The sequence below is a fragment of the Suricata suricatta genome, chromosome 1 (genome assembly GCF_006229205.1).
Source record: "Suricata suricatta isolate VVHF042 chromosome 1, meerkat_22Aug2017_6uvM2_HiC, whole genome shotgun sequence".
Lineage (NCBI taxonomy): Eukaryota > Metazoa > Chordata > Mammalia > Carnivora > Herpestidae > Suricata > Suricata suricatta.
The window spans coordinates 41,825,743-41,838,990 of record NC_043700.1 but is presented as its reverse complement, the minus strand read 5'-3'; the positions used below and the strand labels follow the sequence as shown (position 1 = coordinate 41,838,990).

Below are 13,248 nucleotides of genomic sequence, written 5' to 3'. Positions count from 1 at the left end.
AATTTTCAAGCCACTGTCTCAGGCAGAAAACGCAACCGGGGGATCCCGAAGCGCCGCCACAGGCTGAGCCCCAAGCCCTAAGTGGTAATGCCCGGGGTCGCGGGCAGGAGAAAGTTCGCTGGACGCCCGACGCCGCGGAAGGGTTAACATCTCGGGCCACGCCCACCCCCGCCCCTTCCGGGCACTGGGGGCGGGGCCCACGTCACATCCTGGAGACTGGCTGAATCCGGAAGTGATCCCTGAGGACCCTGTTGCGGCTGACGACCCCGGCAGCAGGGCCAGGTTCACGACCATGAGCTGGTGAGTGAGGCCGGGACAGCACAGCCGCTGGAGCCCCAGGCCCGCCGTGCGCCTTGCCCGCGCCCACCTGAGTCCCCTCGCCCCTGCTGCCCGCCTTGCCCACACGGGCCCTCCACCCAGGGTCGTTCGAGGGCCCTTCCTCCAGTGCTTTCCCGGAGGGTCCGTCTCTCGGCAGGACTTACTGGGATGTGGGGCAGGGGATCTCCTTGGCCTGGGATCCTGCGTCTGTTTCCTGACTCTTTCTCTTCCAAGAAGCCGGTCCCGTCTTCTCCCAGCTGCTTTTAGTGAGGAACTTTCCTGTTTCCTCCTCTTGTAAATACCCGCTGAGGTGGAGTAAATGCCTTCTCTCTCTCTCTCTTGTGTGGGCATCTCTCCGCCGCTCCCACGGCCCCAGAGCTGTAGCCCTCCCTGGCAGTCTGGGCCCGGTTCGCTGATCAAAACCCCACTCGCTTTCGGATGACTAGCCTTTGCAGCACTTAACCGTCTTCAAAAAACAAAACTTGCTTCTCTTTTGGAAGGGTCCTGAATTGAAAACCCACACCCACACTCCCAGAGTAGGATTGGACTCGCTTTAATCATTTCCAGGCTCATTATCCACTCACTGCTTTCTCTTTAAAATAGCCGTAGGTAAGCTTAAACATTATGGGAACTAGCAAGCCATGAGCAAAGACGCTAAGTAAGGAGTTTCAGCTCAGAGTAGTAGAAGTCACGACTCCAGAGTTGGAAGGTACATTGCTATATGTGCTCAGTTCATGGTAGGTACTTCATAATATTTCATGGTTGATTTATTTTGTAAGACTCAGTTTGCCCAAAGAGCCTTACCTTCAGGCCCAAAGACCTGCATACCCATAACACCAGACCTCAGGGAATCCAGCCGTAGTTTGCTTGTCTGAATACATTGACCCCCAGGGATGTACAAGATCAATCAAACCTTTTGGAACCCAGGGTCCATTAGCATAGGGACATGTTTGCCATTGTGTCCTCATAGTCTAGCTGTTTCTCTACACAAAGTAAATGTGCGATAACTAGTCATGAATGAATGAAGGTAGTAGAGTATCCTTCAGGAGAGCTCTTAACAGGCTCACATTTGACCATTAGAGGAGACTAAGCTCTGGCCAGCGGCAGCTAATGTCAGTCGGTGTGAAGGACAATTGTCTAATGTAAAATTTAAACCTTTTCTGTCCCCTCTTCCCCCCTGCTTCTTAGACAAAGATTGATGGACAAATGTTAGACAGTTGGTGGCCGCACGCGGGGGCAGCCTGGAGCAGTGCCCTAATAAGCCCCAGGAGGAGCTGCCCCTTTGCCCTCCACCTTTGCTCCAGGAGGCCGATGCGGGGCTAAAGCCTTAAAAAGCTAACTTTGCCAACCTAGTTAGCGAGGGCCAGGTGACAATCCTTCGATTCCCTTTCTTAGAGGAATTACTTCCTTAAAATGTCAGCCTGGGTCCCCCCCACCCTTGTGATACAGATGTTCTCTTGCCTGCATCTTGAATCGTTGGGGTTCTCTTGCTTAATTTTTCAAGGAAAATAGGAAGTTCAGAGGCTTTATGTTGTTTACAGTGGCATTTACAAATTTAAAAATAAATCGATCTTTTCTTCACAAATCAGGAGGAGAAGAGAGCACAGACCAGAATAAAATATTCCCTTAGTGATCTGATGTCTGTTGCCACCCATCTTGAAGAAGGCTTTCTTCCAAAAGAGTAGTAGCCTATTTCCTAAGGCCTGTCAGGCTTTAGGGAATTGAAATTGGCAATTAACTGTTCTGCAAAAGCTGCGATTTTCTATCCTTAGAATTAATTTATTAGTACATGTGCAGCTCGGCGCCTCCTTGGACTGAGGGTCAGAACCAAAAGGGTGGCTTTGTCCCTCAAAGCTGAGATTCCTTTTTCTTCTTCTTTAGAGGGTGATGGCGTCATCTCTTACATGGACCCTGACCCTATCTCCCTGAGAGGGGAACAGCACCGGCGTCTGGGCACACAATCACACTCAGTTCCTGGCTCAATGGCTGGCAAAGGGACCAGGGCTGGGTCCTTATGATTCACTCCTGGAGTGGTTTTCTTGCTCCCAGAATGAATCCATCCATTCATCCACTCAGCGGGGGAAGAGGCCAGAGTGACGTAGAGCCACCATGGGAGGCTGGTGCCCAAGGTCAAGTTCACCCAGCACATGGGGTATGCCAAGCCATCACTGAATAAGGCCTAGGGGCACTCAGCCCCTGGTCCCCAGAGGGTAACCATTGTTCTGGGCTAGACCAGGCTTTCAAAATGTCACAGTGAGAAATGTCCAATATTGATGCCCTTTGCACACTGTGGATTTTGCATGACGAGTAAGAGGTCTTTGTTCCCCGCTTCCTCTGTGCATGCAGCCCACCCACCCCGTTTGTTTAGTGGGTACCTGCTACCTTCCTGTACCATCTACCCATCCATTCATCCAGCGGCCACCCACGTATCTTTTAAGCCAGGTGGTCCAGTGGTGTGCCCTGCTAGGAAGGGGGCATTTTGTGTTCACCTCTCACATCGCTGATCCACCATTTGGGCCTAAATCACATGCTTCCCTCTCCTCTCCTTCTGCTCATCTCCTCTCTCTTCTTCTGTGTATGTGCCTTTATTATTCTACAGAGAATTCAACAGAATTAAGACGAATCCTGGCTTATTTATCTGGCTTAGCTATCTCCAGGGGTTGTAGCCTTCCCTGGAACCATACATCTTGATGCTCTTCAGCTTAAATGTCAAGGAAGTCCTGGAGGAAATCTTCCTATACTAGGAGTCTAGAAGTTTGACTCAGAACGAAAGAAATTAGAGTCAGTGCAGACAAGTGTGGCTGAGAGGTAGAGGGCTGAGTTCAGGTTCTGGTTCCCTCCTTCACAGTGTGGCCTGGTCTGGCACTTAACCTTCCTCTGTCTTGTTTTCTGCAACTCAGACATGGAATGGATGATCCAAGCTGACCCTGTGCCACCCAAACCTGTTGGGAAAAAAATGGAGACTATGCAAATATGATTGTTTGCTGACTCTTCTGGGCTCTTCTACCTCTGTCTGTCCCTTAAATATTGGTATTCCTTGGGATCCATCCCTCCCTCCCCGTCATCTGCAGGATAAAGGCCTGACTCTGGGCCATAGCTTATGAGGCCTTTCTGGATCTGACTGTCCATCTTTACTCCTGCGTCTCAGCTTTCCCTGGTCTCTCGTGCCTCTGCCCCCCTCTATGCATTGTTCCTCTGCCTGCAGTGCCCTTTGCTCCCATCCCTCGCCATCTCATCCACCAGCCAGCATACACTCATTCTTCGAGTCAGGGGAGGCTCCACCTCTTCCGAGGGTCTCCCCTGAACAGCCCCCCACACCCTGCTAAGCTGAGTTGGGTGCCCCTGCTCTGACCCTCATAAGCATCTGTACTTGAATTGTAGGTTTACTTGTCAGTGACCCCCCGCCCCCGAGCCTGCGAGTTACTGAGAGAGGGACTGTTCTTGGTCATCACTGTGTCCCCAGTAGTATTCCCAGCAATCGGTACATGTTTACTGAATGTATGAATGAGCACTTTTTTTCCATTTCCTGATTTGCCTGAGCTCAGGGAAAGTTTTCAGATAAAAATGTGCAAAACCTATAAGCCACGTCCTAAAATGAAGAGCCTCTAAGGGTGCTGTTGTTAAATTGGCGAGGGAAGAAGTGGCTTCCGAGCCTGTCTGAGGCTGTCTCTGATCGTCCTCTCCCCTGCCTCTCTCTCCCTCCCCAAACTATCCTCTTCCACATTTGCCTAGAACTCCTGTAGTACTTCCACATCCTTCCAGGGACCAAAAACGAGTTCCACTTCCACACAGGATCTACAAGTTCTTCACCTTTGTGTTGCATGCCGTTTGCACATAGTATGTACCTAGTCAGTAATTGTCAAATGAAATTAATGAAATATAAAGAAAGGAAAGTAAACTGCTTGGTTAGACTGAAGCATCCATTCTGTTTGAAATATGTTCTCAGAGGAACCTCTTTTCCCTCTAGTACTACTCTTGCTATTGCACGTTTGTATAGTACTTTTAACTTTTCAAATTACCTTCCTGCCCATTATCTGATATCATCCTCACATCTACCCTTGGAAGTAGGCCGTTCAGGTCTTATTATCTCCCGTTGACGTTATTAGAACGCACTCACGGAGAACCTGAGAGAAGTAGAACTAAAATCTGAGTATCCTCTGTGCTTGAACAGAAGCACCAGAAAAGTGGAAGACCGTTCCCAAGCTGATTGGGTCCCAGAGGAAGCTGTTTTACTTTGCTGGTCTGCATGAACACTACCAGGTAGGCAGGGAATTATAGGAAGTTGCCAGTTATCACATGTAAAATGATAGGGAAGTCCTGTGTCCTGCAGGTTCTGGACCATCTCAGGTGCTTGGTGCTCTGCGGCCTCCCTGCCTTGGGCAGCCTTCACACTCACTTTGGAGCGTGGTCATGCCCAGAAGGCAGGGACCCCCTTGAAGAGCCCGTGAGACCCTGTATTTGACGGAGCTTTGGGCACAAATGTAAAACATCTCACTCTTGTTCCAGCTGTTTGGAATGAGAGAGGAAGGGACTCTTTCCAGATTTGGGAGTAGTTGGAAAGAGGCAAGTATCTTGAATCCCACAGCTTCTTCATCCAAGATGTTTTCTTACATGTTAAGACTATTCACGTCCACATGTTGAGGTGGCTTTGGAGTGGCCAGTTAAGCTATTGCTTCCCCAGCCCCACTATTTTGGTAGCTAGTCCATTAAGTAGGACCCAGTAAAACATGTTGCACACAGCTAATGCTCAGTAAAGTATTTGTTGATTTAATGCTCATTGAACATTGTACAAGGGCCTGTGCTAATACTTAATACTGGTGGACATTCAGAAGGCTGTAAGAATCGATACTTATTTTCAGCCAGTGTCTGGAAAGTGCCCAGGATTCATAGGAATGACAGCCGATAATGTTGGCATGGTGTTGTCAAGAAAGATTTCAGAAGGTGTGATTTTAGCTGAACCTTGACTGGCGAGTGTGCACCATTACAGTGGGAAGCGAGGGGTCCCGGTTAGAAGAATGGTGTGGAAAAGGTGTGCGGAGACAGACTGCCTCAAGAGTATTTGGGGGCAGGTGGTCAGGAGACCAGCTTGGCTTTAGTGAGTAGTGATTTGGGTAGAGGCTTCATTGCTGGCAGTGGAGCCGGCAGTCGGGGCCCCGCTGTCAGCACTCTCAGTGCTGTGCTGAGGGACTGGCATCGAGCTTAGGCTTTTGAAATGTGAAGGTTTTTGAGCAAGGAAGTGGCCTGGGGAAATCAGTGAGTTGATAAGATTAATTCGGCAGCGGTCTATACGATAGCTCAGGGAAGAGGAAGAATGGAGCCAGGGGGCTGACTTGGACCATGGCTTCCAGAGTTTTATTGACCGCAACTTGCAGTTAGAAATACCTTTGAGGGGCTCCTGGGTGACTCAGTTGGCTAAGCGTCGACTCTTGATCTCAACTCAGGTCTTGATCTCAAAGTTGTGAACTCAATCCCTGTGTTAGGCTCCATTCTGGGCATGAAGCCTACTAAAAAAAGAAAAAAGGAAAGAAAGAGAGAGGGGGGGAGGGAGGGAAGGAAGGAAGGAGAGAGAAAAAAAGACAAAAACAAACTTTAAATAAAAGTTTCTCATGATATATGTGTGATGCGCTCCTATATTTTCTATTATGTTCTATTGCATTTTTAAAAGAATGATGCATTTCAATTGATCTCATGTCCAATTTTGTTACAGTGTGTCATATCAAACACATTGAAATAACATACAATGGTTTGCATGATTGATGAGTGACCCCATTTAGAAAGCACCAATCTAGGTGTTTATTACAAATATTCAGACTATAAACTAATAGCTGAGCCTCCGGCCAGCTAAAGATAGTGTTGTTGGTTTATTTGGTTGTTTTTCATGGGTTATAAGAAATACAGAAGGGGCAACTCTGAGGAACACCAGCCAGGTACTGTAGAAGAGCTTAATCCATAGATGTGAAAACCGTCATTACTTTATAGAAAAGAAAACCCAAATGGACAAAGCCTATATCTAGAGGTTGGTTTCTTAGTAATCAGGGCAAAGCAGACTAAACTAACAGTGAGATGTCATTTCACAGCCATCCGACTGGCAAAGATTTTAAAGTCTGGCAAGGCCAAGTATCTACGGGTGAGGAGCAGGGGGCACTCCTATCCACGGGTGGTGGGTGCAGGGTGGCATGGAGGTGGACGGAAAAACTGATACAGTACAATCACTCTGGAGATTTCTGCAGTCACCCAGAGAAACCTGAGCTCTCCCGCGGCAGGAGGGTGCAGGAGATAGGAGTTGCTTCATTGTTTGTAGATGTCCAGCCTATAAAATGCGCTGTCTTTACATCATGAAACATGTAGTCAAAATGAACAAGGTACCGCTGTATCGATCAACACGGCACCCCAGAAACATAATGCTGACCACAAAGAGTTAGTTTCAAAGTGATACATTCAGTATTGTACTATTTTTATAAAGTATAGACCTATAAAACCATACTGCGTTACGCTTATGGATTTAAACCTATGTAGTGAAAGGGTGGGAATAACACATACTAAATTCAGGGTGGTGGTGACCGCTGAGGTCAGGAGAAGAGACAAGGAAATGGAATCTGACTGTAGCGCTCAGGGAGCTTCAATAGCATCTGAGCTGTTGCCAGGCTTGAAGAATAAGATCTGAAGCAAGTGTGGCTTAATATCAGAAACTTGATAACAGTAGGTATTTATTAGTGTTCTAATTTTCTGAGTGTTGACAACATTTTGTACTACTCTCTGTTCACTTTTGTCGTGCCTAGCCTGACTGCCATCACAACCAGGGCTGACCTCACTCACTGTTCACAGCAAAAGAATCTTTGCCTCCTGTGGCCAGTAAGTGAGGATGACCCAAGAAAGTGGGCCTAGAAGCGAGTTTCCGAGTTTCCATCTCAGCCCTCCGCCTCCTCTGTCCTGCTTCCAAACCTTCAGCAGATAAGAGAAAAGTTCGACTGAAAGCCCTTTATATAACTCTTGGTTGGTAAGAGACAGAAGTGAGAGCGATGTTAGAGATAGTGCCTCGGAAGCTAAACAGCTGGTCTGGTGCTTCGCAGAGTCTGCCGGCATCTGAGGCGTGCATTCGCCTGTCCGAGTGGGAAGCAGGCACCTGAGGCTTCTCTCTGGCCTGCTGAGTAAGCAGGAGTTGCCTTTCACCTCAGAATGCCTTCTATTTTCCTCTTATAAAATGGGAGAGCCCATCTTCTAAAGAGCTACAAAATACACAAACAAACTCCCTCCCTGAATTGCCTTCTTTCCTCTTTTCTTGACCTTTAGATGCTCCATCAGCCTCCAGACTTTTGTCACAAATCCTTTTAATACTTAGGAGGAAATCCCCATTCATTGTAGGCAAATGGATTAACATGGGCCGGCAGGGGCTGCTTGCCCCCAAAACAGAAAATCATCCTTTCAGGTTTCCTAACCATTCTTACCTCTGTGTAACTGAGTGCGAGCCACCCCCTCGGGCCTCAGTTTGATCTTCCTCATCACATTATCACCCCACTGCCTTTACTGCAAATACTTACAGGCTGCTGACCTCCGTCAGGATCTGTTTTAAGCGCTAAAGTCATTTGGCCTTCATGGCGCCCTACATGATAGCTATATTATTGTCCCAGTCTATGGACGGGGAAACTGAGAGACAGGAAGGTTAGGGAACTTTTCCGAAGCCTCTCAGCTGGCGGTTGGCAGAGTGAGGACTTCCAGCTGTGCAGTCTGGCTCCAGAGCGCGTCCCCCCCCATCCAGCACACTGTCTCTCGTGAGGAGTACCTGGGTGGACCACTTTAAATGCGCGGCTCTATCCAAAGCACCCAGCCCAAACCAGCAGTAGTAGAGGCTCCATAAATGGTCACTTCAATTGGATGATTTCTGCGATCTCACATTCTGGGAGATCTCACTGACCATTCTGTGATTCATTCTGTCCAAACTTCTCATAGGGCAGCCTGGGGAGCAGGGGGGAGGAAGAGATCACAGCTGAGCTGGGGGACTAGTCCAAGTGACAGATCAGCCAAGTCACAGAGTCATGCCTTTTATTTTTAAACACACACATACCTCCTCAGACTGGTGGCGAGTCAGGGTAGTGTTATGTGTGCTCTGAGTTTAGATCTGGCTAATTTAGGGGAAGGACTGTGGGTTGGGGGGTGAGGGTGGGTGCTGCGGTCAGAGGTGCTGGAAATGGATATTTTGCAGCTCAGTTCATTTCCCCTTGTGATGGGGTCTCTCCCATTCTTGCTCAGGCTGTGCCTTCCGTGGCCGGTTGGCATTGTGGGCAGCTGGCCCTGCAGAGGGGATGACACCCAGCAAACAGCTGGTCTGCCGGCCTGGCCCTCTGTTCTCTCTCCCAGTGTCAAGGTGGCAGTAGCTTCCATGGGGCCTCAGACCAGGGAAGCGTGGACCCAAGGACAGGATAACAGAAGGCCATGGTGGGGGAGGAGCTTGTCCTTCCAGCCTTCAGAAGCTGCTGCCTCTCGCCCACCTTCCTGCTCTTGCCTAGACAGTGACTCAGGCCCAGACCACTCCCTGGGGAGCCAGGATTTCAGCCACTATCAACTGCTGCCTACTGTTTGCTCAGCCCTCCCTCCCTCCATTCTCACCTCCCTCACCTCCTCCCTGCTCCCCACCACCCCTTCCCGAACTGTGATCCATCAGAAAGATGTGGGGTGGCATAGACTGAATCATTTCAGGGTTCTTGCCACCCCCAAGCCAGGCCCAAGGCTCATTCACATTCAGTAGAAACAAATTCCAAAGACCAGGTGAAGACCAGGGAAGAATGTGTAGGTTTCAGCTTCTTTGCGCTCTTTGTAATGGAAGCAGAGGACTCTCCACATGAGGCAGGGCTCCTGGGATCTGCTGGGGTGACCAGGGGATCCCCACCCAACTGCCATCTGGGCCTGCCTCCTGTCTCTGCCTCTGCAACAGAGTGGGGGTGGGGAAGCAAAAAATTGAGAAACCTAGCAAATTGAAAATGCAGAAGAGCTGTTTTTGTAAATAGACGTTACACAAGAGCAGGACTTTTTTGGGAAAGGTTTTACTGGGACTGACAGAATTAGCCAACTGGCTTCATGCTGCTAATAGAGATATTTACTGTTTGAAAAAGCGTATTTGTAGCTTTGGAGAACATCCTGTTGACTTTATTGTGAAAGTAAATCTTTCCCCCTTTCCCTCTGTGCACATAGAACTTTCTTCTTTTTTGAGGTGGGGCATAATGGGGGTTGGAGAAGGGTAGGCTTGAGAGAACTGCTTTCTCCATTTTGTTGCTCAGACCAAAATATCCCTCCTCCTGCCCTCCGGTGCTCATATTTACGGAAAGGCAAGTAGAACCAAGTAAGGAATCCTACTCCAGAGGCCAGGAGCTCAGAGGCCTTTTGATTTCTTCCAGGATGGAGGAGACATTCTGGGGGAAGCAGGCCTCATCTTCTCCCCGGACCTCTGCTTACCCACCCAGTGCCATGGGGATAGCGTGCGGAAAGCTGTGAGGAGGAGGGGAACAAAGGTCCCGAGGCCCGGTGAGCCTCCCTGAGTCCTGGAGGACTGCCAGCCTCAACCCACAACCCCAGTTGGGCTGAACCTCTGCGATGCTGTTGCTCTTGCCACACGCTTTCCCGAGCAGCTGTTTGTCCCGAGAGGAAGTCCCTGCATCCCAGCTGGGCTCTAGAGCCCCTGGGGAGATCAGGGAGGCAGTGACAGGAAGAGCACAAGAGCTGCTTCAAGTGTGGCTGTTAGGCTCTTTCTTCTCGCTTTCCCCTTACCACTTTTCACCCCTTCAGTGGCAGTGGGGCACCTGCCCCAGTTTTCGGGCCTGTTTTCTGGCAGAGGGGAGCATATCTACCATTTGGCAGCCTTGGAATAAACCCAGGAGACTCTTCTCCCTTTGTATTTCCTCTTAAGCTTTTTGAAATGTTAGTTTTCCCTCAACCCACACTCGGATAACATCACCAGGCTTTACTGCGGACGCCAAAGGCCAGCTCCGTTTCTGCCATCTCCAGGAGCATACTTCCCCACGAGCAGTGGCTGGGGATACCCTTTATAGCTTTTATGTGAGTCAGATAAGGACTGGGAGACCCGAAGATGGTGCTATTACCTTTCTTTGTTCTTTATAAAGGCTTATCTGAGAGTAACTTTTTTTAGGAATCTTAAATTAGAATGTGATATTATATAGAGCCCTTGGGCCATGTACTCATGTATTTATTTAATCATTTTTCCACTGCTTACTGTGTGCACAAAACTAGACAGTGGGCTCCATGAGATCATAGAATGAGTCTGTCTTATTCATCCTGATATCGCTAGAATCTAGCAGAGTTCTAGGCATAAAAGAGGCCCTTGATAAATATTTACTGGATATCCATTCAGTGAAAGGTTGAAAATAACACTGTACCTTGTATGGTACTTACAGGAGTTGCAAAGAACTATAACATTCAGTCCCTGCACTTGAGGGGCTTATGTGGTATAATCAGAAAGCAAGACGGGTACACAGCAAAGTTAGTTGGCCTGACCCTTTACCGGTAAGGAAGCAGTGGCTCAGTCTTAGGAAGTACATTGGCACAGGTCACCACAGTACTGGGTCCAAGAGAACATCTAAGTGCATACTGAAAAAGGCACTGTGATATACTACAAAAATCCCATCTTTGTGTCTTTTAGGAAACTAGGAACAAAAAGGTATTTCCTTACTATTAGAAAGCTTTCTGACTGGAACCAGTAGTTTTCTTCCTGTTGAATAGTGAAAGATCAGATCCGAACCATTCTTATTGAAGTCAGAAGTATTTTTCCACAATTTCTGGCTAGTGCTTATACCACAAGACAAAAAATTAGTATAAAACATTGGGAAAGAAAACGGAAATTTTATTATTATTTTCAAGTGATATGACTGTTTAGAAAACCTAATTCTGTTTTTTATTTTTATTTTTTTATTTTTTTTGCCTATCCCAGTTTCTCATATAGTTTACATTATAAAGGTGTCATGAATGGTTTCAGAGTAAACATTTAATACCCAACAGCTTTCCTGTGTACCAGGACAATAAAATGAAAAGGAGAATTCCACTTGCAGTACAACCAAACCTTAAAAATCCTATGGAATGTACCTAAGACCTATGTAGGGCTAAAAATTTCACATGTGTTACTTTGTGATCTTGATTTTAAGCAAAATAAAAGTAGAGGACCTATATGGAAAAACTCTTAAGACTAAAAGACGTTAAAAGACTTGAATAAATGGGAAGAAATGTTATGACCCTGGATGAGCAAATGTAGTATTAGTAAAAATGTAGAATCTTCAGAAGTTAATCTATAAATATAATGCATTTTCAGTAATAAGTATCTTGATTTTAAAGGGGGGCACACAACCTATAACTTTGAGGTTCATCTTAAATAGTAACACATGGGCACCTGGGTATCTCAGTTGGTTGAACATCCAACTCTTGATCTTGCAGTTCGAGATTGAGCCCCGGGTTAGGCTCTGTGCAGAGCCCTCATGGGATTCTCTGTCTCCCTCTCTCTCTGCCCCTTCCTCCCTCCTTCTTCCTCCCCCTCAAAATAAATAAACTTTTAAATAAATAAATAAATTTAAGACAAATTAAAATAACTAGTAAATTACCTGAAAATGAAGTGTAGTGAGAAGGGATCTGTTTGTCTAGATATTAAGAGCTTCTATAAACCTAAATAATTAAGTCTTTGTCATTGGCAAAAGAGTAGATAGGTCTGTGGTATAGAATAGAAGTATTTAACCCTAATAAAATGATTTCTCAAAGATAGTTTATTTTTTAGATTATGTTACAACAATTAAACAACTAGGTAGTCTATACTCAAACTCTAAATGGAGTGATGATTTAAATATAAAAAATAAACCACTAAACTTCATACAAAAATGCAAGCGACACAGAATAGCCAAAACAATCTTGACCAGGTTGGAGGGCTCAACACTTCTCAATCTCAAAGCTTACAACAAAAGTTCAATTTGACTTGAATTTGGCAAAGAATTCTCAGATGTGAGTGCTTGCTTCGGCAGCACATATACTAAAATTGGAACGATACAGAGAAGATTAGCATGGCCCCTGGGCAAGGAGGACACGCAAATTTGTGAAGTGTTCCATATTTTTCTACTATAAAGCTGTCATCATCAAGACAGTAAGGTATTGGCACAAAAACAGACACAAAGACCAATGGAATAGAATAGAGAACCCAGAACTGGGCCCACAAATGTACGGACAATTAATTTTTGACAGAGCAGGAAAGAGTATCCAATGGAAAAAAGACTGCCTCTTTAGCAGGTGGTACTGGGAGAACTGGACAGCAACATGCAGAAGAATGAAACTAAGCCACTTTCTTACACCATACACAAAAACTCAAAATGGCTGAAGGACCTGAATGTGAGACAGGAAACCATCAAAACCCTTGAGGAGAAAGTAGGAAACAGCCTCCTTGACCTCAACCGCAGCGATTTCCTACTCGACACATCCCTAAAGGCAAGGGAAATGAAAGCAAAAATGAACTATTGGGACCTCATCAAAATAAAAGCTTTTGCACTGCAAAGGAAACAATCAAAACTAATAGGCAACCAATAGAATGGGAAAAGATAGTTGCAAATGACATATCAGATAAAGGGCTAGTATCCAAAATCTACAAGGAACTCACCAAACTCCATACCCAAAGAGTGAATAATCCAGCGAAGAAATGGGCAGAAGACATAAACAGATACTTCTCCAAATAAGACATCCAGATGGCCTACAGGCACATGAAACAATGCTCAGCATTACTCATCATCAGGGAAATACAAATCAAAACCACACTGAGATACCACCTCACGCCAGTCAGAGTGGCTAAAATGAACAAATTAAGAGACTATAGATGCTGGTGAGGATGTGGAGAAATGGGCACCCTTCTACAATGTTGGTGGGAATGTAAACTGGTGCAGCCATTCTGGAAAACAG

At 46.6% G+C, this 13,248-nt stretch overlaps 1 protein-coding gene and 1 non-coding gene across 4 annotated transcripts in view; both read left to right on the top strand.

Moving 5' to 3' along the window:
* The first annotated feature begins 201 nt into the window (after window positions 1–201).
* The window catches only part of BIN3 (bridging integrator 3), a 52,525-nt gene continuing 39,478 nt past the window's right edge, over window positions 202–13,248 (top strand). For 2 of the 3 annotated variants that reach the window (XR_003907883.1, XM_029937566.1), the window contains exon 1: window positions 202–300. Coding sequence is in view for 1 of the 3 variants with exons in the window: in XM_029937566.1 (XP_029793426.1) it covers window positions 293–300 (8 nt within the window). In the remaining 2 variants the exon portion in view is untranslated. The remainder of the gene's footprint in view (window positions 301–13,248) is intronic. The other variant, XM_029937585.1, reaches the window with a different exon arrangement.
* LOC115303053 lies at window positions 12,311–12,417 on the top strand. Its single transcript, XR_003913784.1, has one exon. It is a non-coding gene; the product is annotated as a U6 spliceosomal RNA (small nuclear RNA).